Source organism: Phyllopteryx taeniolatus, chromosome 10, assembly GCF_024500385.1.
Source record: "Phyllopteryx taeniolatus isolate TA_2022b chromosome 10, UOR_Ptae_1.2, whole genome shotgun sequence".
Classification (NCBI taxonomy): Eukaryota; Metazoa; Chordata; class Actinopteri; order Syngnathiformes; family Syngnathidae; genus Phyllopteryx; species Phyllopteryx taeniolatus.
In genome coordinates, this window is record NC_084511.1 from 12,069,451 (window position 1) to 12,090,328 (window position 20,878).

Consider the following 20,878-nt stretch of genomic DNA (forward strand, 5'->3'; position numbering starts at 1 on the left):
TTTTCGTCATGCATTGTCTACATTACTATTGGCAAGAGTGTTTTTTTGGAGTTAATGGTGTCTTCACAGCAACAAAAATGCAATGCAACTTGTGATGCAGTACAGTGAGACAAGAGGACCAAGAAAAACATCCTGTTGATTTTCCATGATAAAAATATTCTGTGCAGCACTGCACTTTAGTCAAAACAAGCCCATCTGTAGTCAGGTTTCAGAGCTACCTCAAGACGATGAATGTGACTGATTCCATTTTAGCCAGAAGTGCACAAATAGTGGAAACGATCACTCAGGGCCCTTGCTTATTTCCCCCATCTTAACAAGCTGGTGCTGTTTAAGAGGGAAACGAGTGGGACTAAGACACTTGGCTTTAATAGTGTTCAGCTGTTTTTGTTTCTTTTTGAGGGGTTTGTGGGGGTGTGTAATAGCCCAGGGACCTGCAAGTGTGTGTAGGCCTCCTCCACTCCTCCTCGGGGCTCGAACCCTTCAATGTCAAAGAGGAAGGTGGGGTGATTGCAACAATATTTGATATCCTTCTTTCCCCATAGGAGCTGAAATAGTTTGAATCGTGGGTGGGACTGATATTTCTTTTAAGAAAGGCTGCTGTAAAAGACGCCCAATTGGCGACAACATAAGGATTTACTGCTTTAGAAGAACAGGCACATGTACATTACCCCAGCGACAACATACAGTATGTTTCATGTTTTTGATATCTTAATGTGTTTCCTGTTGTGTAGGTTCCCCCCAAACTAGCAGAGAACTATCCATCCATCCATCCATCCATCCATCCATTTTCTGAGCCGCTTCTCCTCACTAGGGTCGCGGGCGTGGTGGAGCCTAACCCAGCTATCATCGGGCAGGAGGCGGGGTACACCCTGAACTGGTTGCCAGCCAATCGCAGGGCACATACAAACAAACAACCATTCGCACTCAGATTCACACCTACGGTTCAATTTAGAGTCGTCAATTAACCTACCATGCATGTTTTTTGGGATGTGGGAGGAAACCGGAGTGCCCGGAGAAACCCCACACAGGCACGGGGAGAACATGCAAACTCCACTCAGGCAGAGACAGGGATTGAACCCCAGTCCTCAGAACTGAGAGGCAGACGCTCCAACCAGTCGTCCACCGTGCCGCCAGCAGAGAACTAAACCATGGAAAGCATATCAAACGCCAGCCACATCCAAACCTGTCATTCTCTTCCACTGTTGGTCCTTACGCAGGAGCTCTTTGTAACGTCCTACCACTGCCACTACAAACAGAGTTTAATGCTCAATTTGATGGAGGAAACCACATAAACAATTTCCAGAACATGTGTTGCCTCAGCTTGAGAGCAGGGTGGCTTTGGTTGCACACTGACGCCATCCTGAAGCTGATCTCGGCGTTATATTTTCTTTGTAGACGTTTTTGCTACACGTGTTTTATTCTTGAAACACAATCCGATCATGCAAGTGTAATAGCGTCGGTGCTGCTACTAAATTACATGATACAAGCTGCTTTTTGGTGATTCCTTTGTCAAATATCCTGTTACGAGACATCTCTTTGTATAGCTTGACCTTGTGGATAGCGGCTCTTAAACAAGTACACTTGACCATGTTGTTCTGATTCTACTGTGTTTACACTTTAGTGTTTGGTTTCAAACACAGCAAAAATGCATGATGCACGCAGACCAGCTGCTCTGCAACACTCAATAACCAAATCAGCACATTGTGGGGCATATACAGTACTGAGCATTTAAGATGACAGAAGATTTTTCAGTTCCTTAATGATCTGTGGTTATGTATGCACATTCTAGGAATGTAATGGAAGCAAAAAGTCAAGTTCAAGCTACTGCTACCATTATTTTATTGAGTAATATTTCCAGCCTTGCAATCACCTCATGAGGATTTTCACCCTTTATTGCAAAGTGTCAGAAATATCATTAATGAGTTACTATACCATTTATAACTGGTCAAGGTGGTACTAAAGCTATTTGCTAAACCTTAACAAAGTGGTAACGTTAAAAAAACCAAAAAAAACCCAAACAATTGTGACCTTTAATGTAAAGTGATATTATTATCAGCTGTTTTTTTTTTCTTTTCCTTAGAATGTTCATGGGTCAATTTGACCCACTCTACATTTAATCATCAAAAATAGAATGAAATTAAATCTTTAAAAACTTTTTTTCAAGCAGAAAATGCAGTAAGAAATAATGCCAGTGGAATACGTTTAGAGCATTTTTTTTTTAAAGTATTTAGTTCAAATAGATCGATTTGACACACGGCATAGCAGGAGTAATTACAATTACGGGCATATATTTAATATACATACTATAATACTTTCTTTAATCTTACCTGTTAACAGGTGTATAATCAAAATACATAAAACTGCAACAATGTCAAACTATTTACCCTTTGAGAATACCTAAAATGTGTACTCACACTCAACTAGGCATTCATCTATTACAATAAAGGTATCGGAGCCAATAATGTTTGTCTGTACTGTGACTGGAACTCGCACAAATGCTCCAATACTATGACACCAATACCACTTTACCGCTCGAGATGTACCTTCTGGGAAGACACTTTAAGATAAAGATTCATCCTCCGTTCCGCTTCTCCTCACTAGGGTTGCGGGCGTGCTGGAGCCTATCCCAGCAATCTTCGGGCGAGAGGCGGGGTACACCCTGAACTGGTCGCCAGCCAATCGCAGGGCACATAGAAACAAACAACCATTCGCTCTCACAGTCACAGCTAAAGACAATTTAGAGTCTTCAATTAACCTACCACACATGTTTTTGGGATGTGGGAGGAAACCGGAGTGCCTGGAGAAAACCCACGCAGGCACGGGGAGAACATGCAAACTCCACACAGGCGGGGCCGGGATTTGAAACCCGGTGCTCTCAACTGTGAGGCAGATGTGCTAACCAGTCGTCCACCGTGCCGCCACGACTGCGAATTATGCTCTGCAAAATATATGAAGATCTCTGTGTGTGGGCCCCAGGAGCTACCTGGTTGATCTACAGTATATACTCTCAAATATCAAGCACTGCAAGTAAGGACCTGTACAGTGAAACTGTGACTGGCTGATTTAATCAATGGTTCCTTTAATCGCTCTGCTGTTATTTGGATAACTGTGGCAATTCTAGAGCTAGTACATAAAACTCTTCCTAAAAAAGACCATGTCCTTCACTTTTTTAAAACAGAGCCCAGTGTAAAAAGAAGTGACGGTATGATAATGTGTCACTTCAGTTGTCCTGTGTTACAGGCTACATTTAAGTGAAATGTTTGGCGACACTAATCCGATGTACAAGAATATATATATATATATATATATATATATATATTTTTTACCAAAATGGGATATACTGTAATGGCATTATGAAGTATTGGTACTTGTTATCGACCAGTACTGAAATGTAAGAACTCATTATTATTATTCGTACTGATCTGTGCATGCCTGTTGTGTGACAATTGCAGAAAGGGAGCTTATTATATGTGCCTGGGATGTGAGTCTTCTCACGTAAAACTTAACAGCTGACTTGGTGGTGTTCACTCTGCCGAGGGAGCAGAAGGTTGGCCTCAGGGGGATTTGGCTGGGTGATAAAAATGGAGGTTTGTTTGGACAAAGATGCACCAGGTCATTATTTTCCCACAGCACAGGTCAATTCACACAGTTGAATAATCTAATCAATTTATAAGAGTTTAGTGAAGCAAATGAGGAAATGATTTTATTAGTCAATGGTGATTTGACTTATATTTGACCAGCGTTATTATCTTTCACCTGATGGATGTTTGTTTTCCAGATGGACACTTCCTGTGTGAATAAAAATGTGTGTGTGTGTTTGTGTGTGTGTGTGTGAGGTGTGATCTTTCCCATATATACTGTATACTATTTGTATGATATGTACTTGTCATGTTGTCCTCACAGCGTGTTGATGAGAGCTGTTTTTTTTTTCTGCATGTGTAGCAGTCGCATCACATGCATGTTGTCCCCCCGTTGTCTCCGTAAGTTTTTGCTTAGTGGTCTCGTTGGTCTGCTGTCTCATTGATGCATCACAGGCTCACACCCACTCAAGGTCAGGAGAGATTCCAGGACAGGAAGTGCGAACCCTCCAGCTGTGGCTCAAAAGCCTTTCTGGAAAATTTTCTCTCAGAATAAATCAACTGCTCTTCCAAACAGATCGAATAAAAGCTACACGTTATAGCTCGTTTTATTGCCAAATGTTTGTGTTAAACTCCATTAATGAAGGTATACTTAATAAACTAGTGAGTGTTTATGAAGTGAAGCTTGTCCTATTTTTAAAGTGCAATATCAATCCCCCGAGGGACACACTCAAGTAAACATTTGGCAGAAAATATGATTCGGGAAATGGTTCCCACCTAATCACACACTTCTTTATCATTGCCAGATGTTTAAATCAAACATGCAACTACAGTGTGTCGAGATGAACCCAGCGGTAGGATTACTAGTCGCTGGGGAACGCAAGTATACGATCATGGGCCTGCGTGGGCCGAGTGCCTCTCGTTGTGGTCGATTTTAGCATCCTCCCTCCACGACTGGTGACACTTTAAGTGGAGCTGCTGTTGTTTATGGAGAGCGGGAAGGGTCACTCTGTCACTGAATTCCCAGCATCTCTGAGAAAACAGTTCATCCGTCATGGTGATTATTGTACCATCACGTCAATAAACACAAACTCTGTTAGATGATCATTGACTCTGTCCATAATTCTAATGCCTATAAGGTTTTCTACTGTTAAGATTGAGGCCAAACAATTCTTTTGGCCAAATTGTCCACCTTCACTGACAACACCTTCTGCATTTTAATTTTTTTTAATTTTTTATTTTTTATTTTATCATTAAGATACACTGAGAAATGAAGAAAAATGTGGTAAATAAAAATTCTCTATGCATATTTACTGATTTAAATGTTCTCTGGTACATGTCATCCACACATTGACAAAGAAAAAAAAACAAAACAGAAATCGACACAAACTACAATGGAACTCACAGGGGCACAGATCACTGCCAAGTAAGGGTGAGATAGAATATCAACCTTCGCCATCTGACGTCCAAGAGTGAGCAGTTGCACACATGACAAGGTTGGCATTTTAATATTTATATAGGTTATGGAAAATACAATGATTTGATCTGTATTCTCCATATTGTCAGCATGGTCCAGCTATGCTTTGACAAAGACGGCAGAGTCATAATGTTATCAAAATTGGACATCATCCACCCAGTTTATGAAAAAAAAAAAATAATAATAATAATCAGCCACAAAATATGTGTATTCTGTGCAAAATTAGCTGGAAATGTTTTATTTCTCTTAATGTAATCATATTCACAAACACAAAAACCAAAATTCATTGGTGGAGGTCACAAGAAATCTACAATTTATTCCAATTTTAGATCCGGTAAGTAATTCCAACGACTCACTAGAAATGTCAAACTCATTTTCGTCCCGGGCCACATCTGACTGTAAGCCATAGCATTAGAAATGTATTTCATATTACATGTACTGTACACAATTGCCCCTGCATTTGACTGTTAAGGAAAGATTTAGTGAAGATGCTTGTACAACCGTTTTAAATTAACTAAAATTGCCATTTCCATACAGATTTTCTGCCAAAATTAAAAGAACCACTACATTTAGCACGACACATAAAGTAGACACACTTTATTTATTTTAGTGTGTGGGGTGCATAAAAGGATCGCCCTGGCCCCCAGGCCTTGAGTTTGACACCTGTGCCCGAGAGCCATGATTTTTAAAGTGCCGTACCACAAGTGAAAGATTTACGGCCTAAGTACAGTTCAGTTGTATTTAACTTTTTAGCCCAATACATCGTAATTTATTCTTTAAAAACTGTTTGTTTATAAAGTTTTATTTTGGACCGATTTGTATTTACATTTTTGTGTCTAACACATTTTAATTAAATCATTCAACGTAATTATTTATTTAATTTTCCAATATTTACGCACGGTGTTAATGTTCAAACTGAGCATAATGTTACAGTGGCTTACAAAAATATGAAATATACTTTTTGGAATAAAGCACTCTGTTTTAATTTTTTTCATGATGGTGGTACTTAGATAGCTAAATATTTTTTTCAGTTGTAGCCTACTTGGTGTAAAATGCTTGGGAAAAACTCCCCTAGAAGATCTGACCTTCACGCTGCAAACATAACGTTTGTGGGAGCAAAAAACAAAGCTTTATATAGGTAGTTTTGATTAAAACCACCCTTGCAGATTGCCCTGGGACACTAATTTCTCTTTTCAACCCTCATAACATAAACTGAAATAATTACATTGAGGACTTTCCAAACGTATTTTCACACAATCAATTTTGTTCTGCTGATAACATTTAAGTCGAGGGTCAGCCCCATTTGTCAGTAAAGCGGGAGGAGTGGAGAGGGCGGTGGCCCACCTGGAAGGGGGGGGGCATCCAAACCCACCGCCCCCTCCTGCTCCCCCTTTGACGATTGTTTTTAGAGTGGCATCACCAAAGCCTTGTGTGCCCCGGGCAGCACAACAAACTTTTGCACGCCACTGCTAGAACTGCATCATTTGATATACTGAGCTTGTCACGCAGATGCCTGAAACCCACCGTTGAGCTTGTCTTACTGAGAACTGGAATCACCTTGAGATTTGTTGCTGCTTGCCACTCGCCTTCGCTTTGTGGTCACGTGCAGCCGTCACCACCCAGCAGTCATGAGCACTGGAGCACGACTCCCTCAGTGGACACTCTCCCTTCTTTGGCCCCCTCCCATCCAAACGGGGCTGAATGCAACCCCTCCACTTTCATCATCATCGCCAGCAGGGTCCCAAGTGTATCAGCGGTCCTGGGAAAGTTCTAGAGGAATACTGTGGGAACGAGAGCCCCACACACACCAGTAACAAAAGGGGGACAGGGGGAGAAGTATTGTGTGTGTGTGCACGCAAATGCATGTGTGTGTGTTTGCGTGTTTCTCTGCCTGTGTAATATAGCTTATGCATTCCTTGACGTAAAAGCCATGTTCATGTTAACAAAAAAAGTATCATTGTGTTACTTTTTCACCTATTTCTATTAGACGCAGGAGGTGGGACAGGAAACGAACCAGTCATGTTTTTGGAGCAACTCAAGAGCTTTTTATTTTCAGGAGCGGAAGTGCCAAAGGCAACTCATTTAAAGACACAGTGATGACTGAAGCTTTAACTGGATATTGCTACCTAATATGATACATTTTTGCTAAGTAAAAATAATCACATATTTAGCTATGTAATGCGGTGTGAGTGAGGCAAACTCACCAGAAATCACGTCAGTCATGACGCATGGTGTTGTTTCCTGGCTGTTAACATGGCGGCAGTCATCCTCGTCATACAAGATCTCACTTGTAACACATTTTTGACAAAAACACACAACTACCACAATGCATATTCTGCAAATACTGTACATATACTTTGTCTCTTTGAGTGTAAAAATACTTAGTTCCAGCCTGCGTGCGCCGCCATTTTTGGCCGGCAAACAGTGTTCGTCAACTCTAAAATGGTGCATTGCTCCCCTCTGCTGGTGGTTGTACCACAGTACCTCAATTCTTCCCAAGCTTTCGAGTCCTCGTGGAGCTACGTCAGAGCCTCCTCTATGATTTCTCGTAAAAAAAAAACAACAAAAAAAATAAAACACAAAACACGTGTTAATACGTGTTCGGCACTCTATGGATGGGTTTTAGAACTACGTATTCACCTGTGTTCAGCACAAAATGAGTAAAATTCATATTGTTTGCTGATGATACAAATGTATTTTATTCTTGTAATAATTGTAATGAAGTCATAAAGACACACAAAAAAAAGTGAAAAGTGGATGGGTAATAATAAATTATCATTAAATTTAAATAAGACTAAGGAAATTATGTTTGGTAATTATAAAGGAAAATCTGAACTATTAATAAACATAGATGGATTAGCGATTGAAAGAGTGTCAGAAATCAAATTTTTAGGAATAACTATCGATAGTAAACCAAGCTGGAAGCCACACATATTGTACATACAAAGCATCCAAAATAAACAAAGCAAAACATGTCTTGGACTACAAACCACTATACTGTATATACTTTATTGTACACTGGTCTTGCCATATTTGACCTATTGTATGGAAGTGTAGGGTAACAATTACAATAGTTCTCTTCATCCACTCTTTAAATTACAAAAACATTAGTTTGAACCACACACAGGGTTGGATATTTTGATCACATAAAAACATTATTTTTGCAGTCAATAATATTAAAACTTATTGATTTAGCAAACTTTTATACTGCACAATATATATATAAAGCCAACAAAAACATATTACCAGGTAATATCCCAAAACGTTTTACAGAGAGGGAGGGGGGCTACAACTTGAGGGGGTGTAAGAACCAGCAAAAGCTTGTGTGTATCTACAGTATATGTGGGGCCAAACCCATTCCACCCATTGTGGAATGGGTTGGGAATGACGTTTAAACAATGTCCAGATTTTAGTCAATTCAAATTAAGGTTCAAACAAACAATAATAATAATAATAATATATAATAATAATATAATGTCACTATACAAGGCTGAGGCTGTGGTTTGACGATGGTGTTTTCAGGGATTATTATTGATATTTATTTTTATACGCGTGTATGTTTGTATCTAACGATATAGGGTCATTTTGTTTGTTTATAAAATTATATGGAGTAATGTGGTGTAAAATACACTATAAGTAATAGCCACAAAGCTGTTGATTGGAAGATGTTCATCATGCGAACGGATATAAATTTTGAACTAATGTATAAGGGGTGAGAGCTTATACATTTTTCTTCTTCTCACTCCTTTTCAGATGTGCATTTTTATTTTATGCTACTTACGATTTTTGGGTTGTTTTTTTCCATTTGTTGCAATCATTGTTTCATTTGCTTTTTCTAGTAAGATGTTTTCTTTTTTTGTTGCAATTTTTTTTAAATGGCACATTGAAATAAACAGATTAATTCAATTCAATATATTTAGGAATTTTAGATAATGAGGTGAAATGTCCACTTAAAGTCATGCTTAGTTTGATTTATATTGTCAAGAGTTCTAAAAATAATTTTGAATCAGACTGGCATCGACAGGTTGATTTGTCAAGATGGATTTCAAAGGGTTAACGCGTGTTCCTACCCGTGTACCCAACCAAGCCTGTTTATTAAACATTGTGTTTTTGGAACTGTATTTTTTTCTGAGTTGCATTTGGGTCCTACATCATATCCTGTTCATGAAAAATATTTTCTTGAATATTTCGTAATACACTAAATGCAGTGGTACCATGAGATACGAAGGACCCGAATTAAGAGTTTTTCGATATATGAGCCATCATTCCGCTGATTTTTTTGCTTTAACTTGAGCGCACTATACAGTGAGGTGGCTTTGCACTCAACTCACTTCACAATAGATTACCGTATTTTCACGACCATAAAGCGCACCGGATTAAAAGTCGCAGCCTCAGTTACAGGGTCCATCCATCCATCCATTTTCTGAGCCGCTTCTCCTCACTAGGGTCGCGGGCGTGCTGGAGCCTATCCCAGCTGTCATCGGGCAGGAGGCGGGGTACACCCTGAACTGGTTGCCAGCCAATCGCAGGGCACATAGAAACAAACAACCATTCGCACTCACAGTCATGCCTAGGGGCAATTTAGAGTCTCCAATTAATGCATGTTTTTGGGATGTGGGAGGAAACCGGAGTGCCCGGAGAAAACCCACGCAGGCACGGGGAGAACATGCAAACTCCACACAGGCGGGGACGGGGATTGAACCCCGCACCTCAGAAAGTTACAGGGTCTATTTCTGTATTTAACACATTCATAAGGCGCAGCGTGTTATTGGACGCAGGCATGGTAAAACATACGCTAGCATAAAACATACAGTAGCATGCATGCAGGCTAAAACAATGTTTTTAAAAAGGCAGCGGGAGCAAAACTGAGTTCGGTTGTACTTTATTGAAGTATTTAACAATGTATTCACGTTATTTTTTGGTCAATCCTCATCCACAAATCCATCAAAGTCCTCATGTTCTGTATCCGAAATGAACAGCCGGGCAAGTTCTCCATCAAACATGCCGGGTTCCCTCTCGTCATTGTCGGAGTCAGTCTCGTTGCCGGGGGGCTGTTCAGCAATGATGCCGGCTTTTACGAAAGCCCAAGCATCCACAATCCATTCACAAATTGTGGCGTAACTCGCCCAGCGCTGCCTCCTCGTCTTAGTAATACTGTGTTCGTCATCTGTCATCCATGGCTCCCACGCCGCTCACTTCACTTTGAACGCCCTGCCCTGTTTTCACGGATGTCCAGCGGTTCGTCAAGCGTCCCGGAATGATGGAAAGCTCCGAGTGATTGCCCTCAGTTGAATGCCGACTGTAGAGACGCTTCTCCCGGCTGTTCTTTGCTCATTAATCCATTGCTCGAGTTGGACTTCCAACTCGGCCACCTTGCCTTGTTTTCCTCTGCAGTCAAGCCAGCCTCCACTCGTAAAGTAGAAGTCAAGCCAGCCGCCCCTAATTTTGTTCATACTAGGCATTAAGGTAATAGGTCGCCAACTCGCGGCAAAAGCCACCTTCAAAATAAAAGCTTCCCAATAATACGGACGTCACTGCTCTTCGGTTAAGGAATGCAACCAGAAAAGTTAATTTGAATCTTGAGATACATTAAAAAATGTAGTTCATTTGCTTAAGGCTAATGCTAATACATAATAGGAAACACATACAACACTTGAAGCAACTGATATTGGAATACAAATGTTGTAACAACACATTTAATATTCAGTGTAAAAGAAGACAGTCATATATTCTTTAGGAGGAGCCGAGCGGTCTAATTGTACAGACCGTCCATGTAGGCCTACTGTTTGTCCTTCACAATGTGCATTGAATTGGAAGAGAAAGTGTTTTGATTCTTTTAAATTTAATGTAATTATCCCATTACTGTATGTTTTTATAAAACACAATATTTTAGCGTGCTACTTTGTCATTAAAAAAACACATTACACATTTTTGGAGGGACGGATTAATGGCATTTTCTTTCATTTTAATGGGGAAAGATGATTTGCAATGCAAATTATTTGAGTTACAAGCATGGTCAAGAAATGAATTAAACCTGTATCTCAAGGCCCCACTTCATGCATTACATTTAAAAGGTTTCATCCGCTGGTTTGAATCCTAAAGGCAGAGGCAAAATCAACTTTAAATTAATTTTTCATCACGTGAAGAATTTTCCCATGTAATCTTATTTAGTTAGTGATGTCAAACGATCAAAAATGTCGAGAAGGACACATATAATCCAGCACAACAAAAGCGAAAACAAATAATAAAATTAAGATGATGTGAGTAAAGTTTCCGCTTAATTCATGTCGAGCTATCGATTGCACAATTTGTTGTCCAAGTTGTTGAACTAAATCATTTCGAACTAAATTACTAAGTTTGAAGCATACTTGGCAATACCACAGCTGTTGGTTTTAATCGTCAAGTGGAAACAAAACTTTCCACAAAAATCATGTTTAATTACTTAATGCATAATATATCATCCAAGGGAATTTGATGTTTCGATAGATTACACAATTTTTTCCATTGGGTCCCTCCTCCACTTCCTCCTCCACCCTCGCTCTTCCCAAGTCTCTCTATTCCGGCCTCTCTCACCATCCTGCTTACATACTAGCAGTGATGCATCCTTAACTGTTTCCAGACATCTCTGTTCTGCAGGCCTTGAGCCCAAACACATCAGCAAACCTCCCTTACCCCCCACCCCTCGTCCTCTGACCTCACACTTTGGAACTCTTGAGTACTCCAGGCTGTGGGTATGATGTCGGTCATCATGAATCACCTCAATAGACAAAGGTCAGGGTCCAATTCATGAATTGAGCATGTGACACCAGAACATGACGTCCAAGTGGTGCAAAAGCCTTTCAGGTTGCTCCTGCGTCAACCGCTCATGTGAATGCCCTCAATTTGACTTTTGTTGACAGCACACCAATTAATGCCTCAGCGTGGTGCTAGAATAGCTTGGACGCAGCATTGTTGCCATTGTGCACGTTGCAAAGACGTGCACAGTGGCCGGTTTGTTGGTGGTCAAAACCCTGATGAGCTGCAAAGAAAAAGGAGGCACACATTGGTGCACTGTTCTGGTGCAGCGAAGCATCAAACACCACCAGAGACAGACAGACACGTCTAAAACACCTCAAATGGACACAAGGCAACAAATATTTTTTTGCAGTTTTGGCCACTGTCACTGATTTTTCTGATTGAAAGCAGGCTGCTTTGAAAAACAACTCAAACTTAACTCAGCCTAATGGATTTCATGTGGACAAGGATCCATCCATCATGATAGGAGGTCAAAGGCTCATGGAAAGAGGTTAACCGTTGAATGTTAATTGGGGTGAACCCAAACAAGATTTTCCTGCTGTTTTTATCATTTTAACTGACTTAAAGCAAAGCAATGTTTTTTTTTTCTTTTTCCGTTTGACCCTCAGTAATAGAATATACATAATAGTGCACACAATAGCTCATGTTATTACATTTATCTGCCACAAGGTTTCTTTAGAGTTAAAGATGTGTATGTAAGAGGTGATTAGTTCCACAAACGAAGAGTACTGCATTAAAAAAAATCTTATCTGCTTGTTTGCAGAAAGTCAGCAGGTCCACTATGAGAGGTGTGACCATCTTCACCCTCAATTTGACAGTAACAGGTGAGAACACATCAAAATGAAAGCTTTGACACAGGGAAGCCAAACAGATGGTGAGCGTCGCAACACTATCAAAATATACAGTCAACTTGAAAACGGTGGTTAGCACATCGGGCTCGTAGCGAGGAGATTCGGGTTCAAAACTCAGTCTCTTCTCAAAGTCACATGTTCTTGTGTGTTTTACTCTGGATATTCAGATATTCCACACCCCAAAAGCAAAAGCATAGGTTAATTGAAGACTTTAAATTGTCCATGGGTGTGAATGTGAGCATGAATGGTTATTTGTGTCCTGTGATTGGCAGGCGACCAGCTTCCAGTTACATATCTAATGAGGACAAACGCTTAGGAAATTGGACTGTTGTTGAGTGAATATTGACTACAATAAATGATGTAAATAAATATATGCATTACATGGAATTAAAAAAACAGTAAAACTGTCAAATCTCAGTTTAGGTTTTAATTTGTTGTGCTAAATAAGATCGTAATAAATGCAACAAAAGTTTCAATCAGATTAAGAATTTCAATTTGGAAAAATAATCTGCTATGACATATATTAAAAATTTTGCCAACATGCTTTTGTTTTTCATTCTTAGCCTTTAACGACAAACAAGTTGCATTGTACAAAACTTAGAAGCTGGAAACTATCACTCTCTAACTTGAAAAAGTGCAAGAGAAAAATTACTGTACAGCGCTCTTTCAGGGGATTTTACTGAGATGTCAAAATCTTATTTCACACAACAATGTCACCATCTGATTATATCCACTTTATCTTCATTTTCATTAATATTGCATTTATCACAACTTGTCCTGCATGGAAATTAGTGGGAATAAATGATTAACGTGAACAAGTTTGGCAAAAAGGATTAGGTTGGCACTCGCTGTCAGCACATTAACTTGGATGGCTCTCTAATGTTAGACAACATGCTTACCAAGCCATGTTTTTATTTAATTTCAATTGGAATGCTTGAGATCCACCCTTGAAAGATCCAAGTGGGATGCATCCTAACTCCTAATCTTCTCAAATGGCGCTCGTGTGCGTGTGTGATTGATGTAAAACGCGACATCCTGACTGAACTCTTTCCGTTTCAATACATCTGTCACTGACAAGGTGTCTTCATCGCCTCACTTAGTTGCCCCGTACAACTCTTATCCATCAACATTGTAAGGCAGAACAGGATCTGGCATGTCGTGTTGATTTAACCTCTGACCAATGCCACTACTCCCTGGTCTCTTTGACCTCCAACTTGACCCCTCCCTTATTGTGTCAACTGCAGTTCTCCTGTGTCTCTGCACCGACGTGAGCTGCCTGGAGGTCACGCCGCATGACGGTCAGCTCGTCCTTGCCGCGGGCTCCTCTCTCATGCTCACCTGCTCGGGCTCGGGGGAGACCACCTGGGAGTTCAAAAGGGATGACGTTCCTTATTTCCTGGCGGAACAAGGCCAAACTGGTGTGCAGAGCTACCAAATTGTAAAAAATGGCGCCAAATCCAGTGCGTTGAGCCTGTGGAACGTAAGCTGGAAGCACACTGGGGTGTATCAGTGCAGTGATCGACACACTGGAGAAAGGAAGGAGGTGGAGGTGTTTGTCCCAGGTTTGGACTGCCTGACAGTTTTAGCTAATTTTGAATACAGTCGTGCAAAACATAGTTTAATTCCTGCTGAATTTGTATGTTTGAGAGAATCCATCTCTGCTTGCAGATCCTCAGGTATGGTTCGTTGAAAGCGCTCATGGTATGCTGACCAAGACCAGTGAGCAGACCACCATCCCCTGTGTGGTCACCAACCCCAAGATCAACGTCTCCCTCTACGAGAAGGAAACTGACCTCCTAGTCAAGGGGCTGTATGTCCCCAGCGAGGGGTACACTGCAGCCCTGGAGGACAGGACGTATGTGTGTCGTGGCGAGCTGAACGGAGAGGTGAAAGAGTCCCAGGCTTTCTATGTCTTCAGTATCTTCGGTAGGTGAACAGAATTTACAACTAATTTATTAACTCACTTCCACACACACGGCAATATCTTGCCCAAACTAGCCCCATTACTCAAACATGGTACTCGCAGGGGAAAAAAATGTTCATGATAACTGTTAAGACACAGTTGTTCTGTAAGTGCGCCCTCGTCATCCTACTAGTGCACTTAGAGCTTTTTATTAGTGAGGACAAAAAGCAAAGGTGAGCAAGGATATCCACTAAATCCAATAACAGCTTGGCTTACTTAACAGCATACTTGCGCAATATGGCTAATAGTTTTTTTCTATTACATTTGTTCTGGAGAATGATGTATTATGTCAATTTTAAACAACAACCAAACCACATAGATAAAACGTTTAGTTCAGATGTACCTCAAGTTGTTGAATTCAGTCATTGCATTCCATTATCATCACTTCCCCCCTCAGTCCCAGAGGCCATCGACGCCTACATCAACGCATCAAAGACGGTGCTGAAGCAGGGCGAGCCACTGACAGTCAACTGCACCGTGCACGGAGCCGAGTTGGTCTTTTTTTCTTGGGAGTTCCCCAACAGGGAGGTGAGTAGGAGGGGAGCAAAACAGAGCTTTTGTTCATCATTCCCCCTCACGATCATCACACTCAGACCTCATAACAAAGCCCAAATCATATCAAGATGTGGAAACACCTGTAACACGTGTGCTTACCATCCTTTTGCACTGTTTGGAAGTAACCAAGTACCAATACTTTGTTACTGTACTTGGGTAGATTTTTTTTTTTTTTTAGGTACAGTGGATACGAAAAGTATTCAGACCCCTTTAAATTTTTCACTCTTTGTTATATTGCAGCCATTTGCGAAAATATTTTTTTTCCCTCATTAATGCACACACAGCAAAACATCAAAATTGTGCTTCTACTAAATACTGTGCAAATGGTCTGAATACCTATGGCTGTGTGATATTTCAGTTTTTATTTTTTAATAAATCTGCAAAGATTTCAGTTTTTTCTGTCAATATGGGGTGCTGTGTGTACATTAAATTCACACATAATGTCTAAGCGTGTTGATTAATATTCACCCATTTCTTTTTTTTTTTTTTTACAAATTGCATCCTGTTTCTTAAGTAACTCTTCACCCACTGTAATGCAAGCAAGTCCTTTAATTCTAGATTGTTCTAATTTTGTGATTAATGTTTCATGGTTTATTGCAGGGGTGTCAAAATAATTTTTATTGTGATCCACATTATAGTTATTTTTTCAGAGAGCCGTTATGACTGTGACACCATTTAAATGTTTAATCGCCTTATCATATTGACATCCCAGAAAAAGACTGCTTGGATGGCAGCATATGTTGCTCTAAAACCTGTATGTACCTTTCAGCATTAATGGGGCCTCCACAGATCTGAAAGTTACCCATGCCAGGGGCACTAATACACCCCCATACTATTACTGATGCTGGCTTTTGAACTTCGCACTGATAACAATCCAGATGGACCCTTCCTCTTTGGCTCAGAGGACACGATGTCAATGATTTCCAAAAAACATTTGAAATGTGGACTCATCAGACCACAGCACACTTTTCCACTTTGTGTCAGTCCATCTCAGATGAGCTTGGCCGCAGACAAGCCAGTGGCATTTCTGGGTGTTGTTGATATATAGCTTTTACTTTGCATGGTAGAGTTTTAACTTCCATTTGTAGCTGTAGCGATGAACCGTGTTAACTGACAATAGTTTTCTGAAGTGTTCCTGAGCCCATGTGGTGATATCCTTTACACATTGATGTCGGTTTTTGATGCAGTGCCGCTTGAGGGATCGAAGGTCACGGACATTCAATGTTGGTTTTTGGCCTTCCCGCTTACATGCAGAGATTTCTCCAGATCCTCTGAATCTTTTGATGACATTATGGACCGGAGATGATGAAATCCCTAAATTCCTTGCAATTGTTGAGAAGCATTCCTAAACTGTTGGACTATTTGCTCACGCAATTCTTCACAAAGTGGTGAACCTCGCCCCATTCTTGCTTGTGAACAACTAAGACTTTTCGGGATGCTCCTTTTATACCCAATCATGACACTCCCCTGTTTCCAGTTAACCTGTTAACCTGTGTAATCTTCCAAACAGGTGTTTTTTTTTTTTTTAGCATTCCTCAACTTTTCCTGTCTTCTGTTGCCCCTGTCCTCACTTTTTTGGAAGTTGTTGCAGGCATCCATCCATTTTCCCAACTACATATCCTCACTAGGGTCGCAGACATGGTGGAGCCTATCCCAGCTATCTTTGGGCGAGAGGCGGTGTACACCCTGAACCGGTCGCCAGCCAATCGCAGGGCACGTAGAAACAGACAACCATTAACACTCACGTTCACATCTACGGCCAATTTAGAGTCTTCAATTAACCTACCACACATGTTTTTGGGATGTGGGAGGAAACCGGAGTATCTGGAGAAAACCCACACAGGCACGGGGAGAACATACAAACTCCACACAGGCGGGGCCGGGATTTGAACCACGGTCCTCTGAACTGTGAGGCAGATGTGCTAACCAATTGCCCACCATTCCACCTGTGCAAGCATCAAATTCAAATTGAGTCTTTGTAGTGTATTCAATTAAATATATAACCCCAATTGAAAATCATGTTCAACCTATATTTAATTGAACAAACTACAAAGACAAGATCTGTAATGTTCAAACTGATAAACTTTATTATTTTTAGCAAATAATCATTAACTTCGGATTTTATGGCTGCAACACGTTCCAAAAAAGCTGGGACATGGTCATGTTTACCACTGTGTTAAATCACCTTTTCTTTTAACATTTAATAAACGTTTGGGAACTGAGGACACTAATTGTTGAAGCTTTGTAGGTGGAATTGTTTCCCATTCTTCCTTGATGTACAGATTCAGCTGTTCAACAGTCCGGGGTCTCCGTTGTTGTATTTTATACTTCATAATGCGCCACACATTTTCAATGGGAGACAGGTCTGGACTGCAGGCAGGCCAGTCTAGTACCCGCACTCTTTTACTACGAAGCCACGCTGTTGTAACACGTGCAGAATGTGGTTTGACATTGTCTTGTTGAAATAAGCAGGGGCGTCAATGAAAAAGACGTTGTTTGGATGGCAGCATATGTTTCTCCAAAACCTGTATGTACCTTTCAGCATTAATGGTGCCTTCACAGATGTGTAAGTTACCCATGCCATTGGCACATTGGCAGCCCCATACCATCACAGATGCTGGCTTTTGAACTTTGCGTCCATAAGAGTCCGGATGATTCTTTTCCTCTTTGGCCCGGAGGACACGACGTCCACAATTTCCAAAAACAATGCGAAATGTGGACTCGTCGGACCACAGAACACTTTTCCACTTGATAAATGGCTTTTGCTTTGCATAGTAGAGTTTCAAGTTGCACTTACGGATGTAGCGCCAAACTGTATTTACTGACATTGGATTTTTGAAGTGTTCCTGAGCCCATGTGTTGATATCCTTTACACATTAATATCAGTGCCGCCTGAGGGATCGAAGGTCACAGGCATTCAATGTTGGTTTTCGGCCTTGGCGCTTACATGCAGTGATTTCTCCAGATTCTCTGAACCTTTTGATGATATTATGGACCGTAGATGATGAAATCCCTAAATTCCTTGCAATTGTACGTTGAGGAACATTGTCCTTAAACTGTTCGACTATTTTCTCACGCACTTTTTCACAAAAAGGTGAACCTTGCCCCATCTTTGCTTGTGAATGAGTGAGCAATTCAGCGAAGCTCCTTTTATACCCAATCATGGCACCCACCTGTTCCCAATTAGCCTCTTTACCTGTGCAAACAGGTTTTTGATGAGTATTCCTCAACTTTCTCAGCCTTTTTTGCCACCTGTCCCAGCTTTTTTGGAACGTGTTGCAACCATAAAATTCTAAGTTAATGATTATTTTCTAAAAACAATAACGTTTATCAGTTTGAACATTAAATATCTTGTCTTTGTAGTGTATTGAATTAAATGTAGGTTGAACATGATTTGCAAATCATTTTATTCTGTTTTTATTTATGTTTAACACAATGTCCCAACTTCATTGGAATTGGGGTTGTAGTTTGAAAAGGATTTACAACTCAAAGTTTTCTGTATTGTTATCTATTTCATTTGAAAATATATTATCAATTAAAGTTGCATGTTTTGTGATTCTGCGGGATTTGCTAATTTTAGGATGTAAGTCAATAATGTATAGAATATTAATACATTAATAAATAAGTCTTTCTATGCTCATTTGGGTTCAACAAAACTGAATTGAAATCACCACCGATAAACCTGATTTTATGATTAGTAGTTGAAAAATGTTCATCCATTCAGTTCGTAAATACAGTATATACACATTCGAACCTGGTATTCTATATATACAACTTACATTGATATTTGTCTTATTTACCCTGTTTATTATACTCGCGATATAATCCTTGACACCAATATTCCCCATGCTCAGTGACCCGAGGGATGCATATTGTATGTTTAACCACTGTGCTCATAAAATGTCTCCTCCAGGCAGCTGATGTGGAACCACTAACAGACGTCCTGTCAGCTATGAACATGAGGTCCTGCCTCATTTTCCCTCATGCCACGTTAGGCCACAGCGGAAACTATGTGTGCCATGTCCACGAGGGGGTCCAGGACCAGACGGCCTCCGCCAGTGTCAACATCACAGTGCTCGGTTAGACACACGCACGCACACACACACACACACACACACACACACACACACACAGATAACAAACTCACAGAGGACAGATTATTATTGTGGTTCACTAACCAAAAGAAGAGTGCTTATTATGTGAGCTTTTTGCAAGTTAAGCCAAGAAGGAAGTTTCTTTTCGAGGAAATGAATATCTACTGTATTTATTTATGTTACTGAAAAAGTGAAGGTGTAAAATAAACCTTTGAATCTATTTATGCACTTGAATAAAACTTGCCGTCACACACAGAAGCACATGCTAAATGTTTAAAAAGAAAAGCTGACTACAACAAAACATGAAACATGATGAAACATATTACATTTTGCGTTTCTAGAGCACAATTAGGAAATTAAATTTCTAACAATGATATGATATGTCAGTATAATACACTTTTATTTGTTGTTATTTAATTAAATGTTTTGTTAATAATTTATTTTTATTGCATTATTATTATTATTATTATTATTATTATTACGACTATAATTTTTCAGTCATTTTCTGCCACATCGCTCGGTTTGCAGGAGGCCTCAATCCTGTGTGAGGAGCTCCATGAGAACCATTGAATTCATTTTATAGTCTTCCTGCCTTTTGGGGCTTAGTGGATGCATATTTTATCGGCAGTGAGGTGTGTCATGTTTATGAAATCTTTAAATAACTCTAAACTCCATGATCCATGGTATTGCCAGTTATGTTTAGTTTTCTTTCTGTGGAAAACAGGTGGTGTATGTTTACCTCATTCCTGACGCTCAGAGAAGTCAGCTAAATAGACTTAATCCACTAAGTGGAGTCTGTATGAATAACCATTTCAATACTATATTAATTTTAAACATCGTGTGGCTAATGATCTATGGAAACATTTTCCCTCAGAACGAGGCTTTGTGGCAATACAGCCGGCTGAGGATTGTCACGTTTCGGCCCGGCTGCAGGAGAACGTGGAGCTGAAGGTGGAGGTGGAAGCCTACCCTCCCCCTCAGGTCAGCTGGAGCAAAGACGGAACTGCAATCAAAGGAGACAAAATCATCATGAACAGACAAGAGCATGAGATCAGGTACGACCAGAACCATTACACAAAGCTAAGATATTTAAGCAATTAGCGCTTAAGCTTCCTCGGAAGAAGAGCCTCCAGAGACGACCGGTTCTTGTCAGTCATCAGAAGATAAGGCAGAGTGTAACACAATAGTCTTTGATGGGGGGCTCGGACTTATCTCACAACCAAAACACAGGAACTATAAACATAAGTCTTGGTAATCACTAAAAATATTCTATAATTGAAGGAACTGGTCATGAAAAAAGACAAGACATGAAAAAAATGAACATACATTTTTACAACCAGGACATCTAAAGGTTGTTTTAAGGGACAAAAATGCATAAATTAAATGCAAAGCAGACTGATTCCAAACCATCTTAACCCTTTATAGGGAAGGGAACCACATTTGATTACTTCCCAAAGTTTATTGAGCCAAGGCACATATTTCACATTAGAAAAACTCTGATGCAAAATGGCACAAAAAGTACAAGTAGTCTTGATCTCAATTTATTCACAAATGTTCTTACTCTA

At 40.2% G+C, this 20,878-nt stretch overlaps 1 protein-coding gene across 2 annotated transcripts in view; it reads left to right on the forward strand.

The window, feature by feature from the left end:
• pdgfrb (platelet-derived growth factor receptor, beta polypeptide) overlaps window positions 1-20,878 on the forward strand; it is a 52,694-nt gene that overhangs the window by 4,417 nt on the left and 27,399 nt on the right. For both annotated transcript variants that reach the window (XM_061786969.1, XM_061786967.1), the window contains exons 2-7: window positions 12,614-12,674; window positions 13,946-14,263; window positions 14,370-14,627; window positions 15,062-15,192; window positions 19,133-19,298; window positions 20,188-20,368. In XM_061786969.1, the coding sequence (XP_061642953.1) occupies window positions 12,632-12,674; window positions 13,946-14,263; window positions 14,370-14,627; window positions 15,062-15,192; window positions 19,133-19,298; window positions 20,188-20,368 (1,097 nt within the window). In that variant the 5' untranslated portion in view covers window positions 12,614-12,631. The remainder of the gene's footprint in view (window positions 1-12,613; window positions 12,675-13,945; window positions 14,264-14,369; window positions 14,628-15,061; window positions 15,193-19,132; window positions 19,299-20,187; window positions 20,369-20,878) is intronic.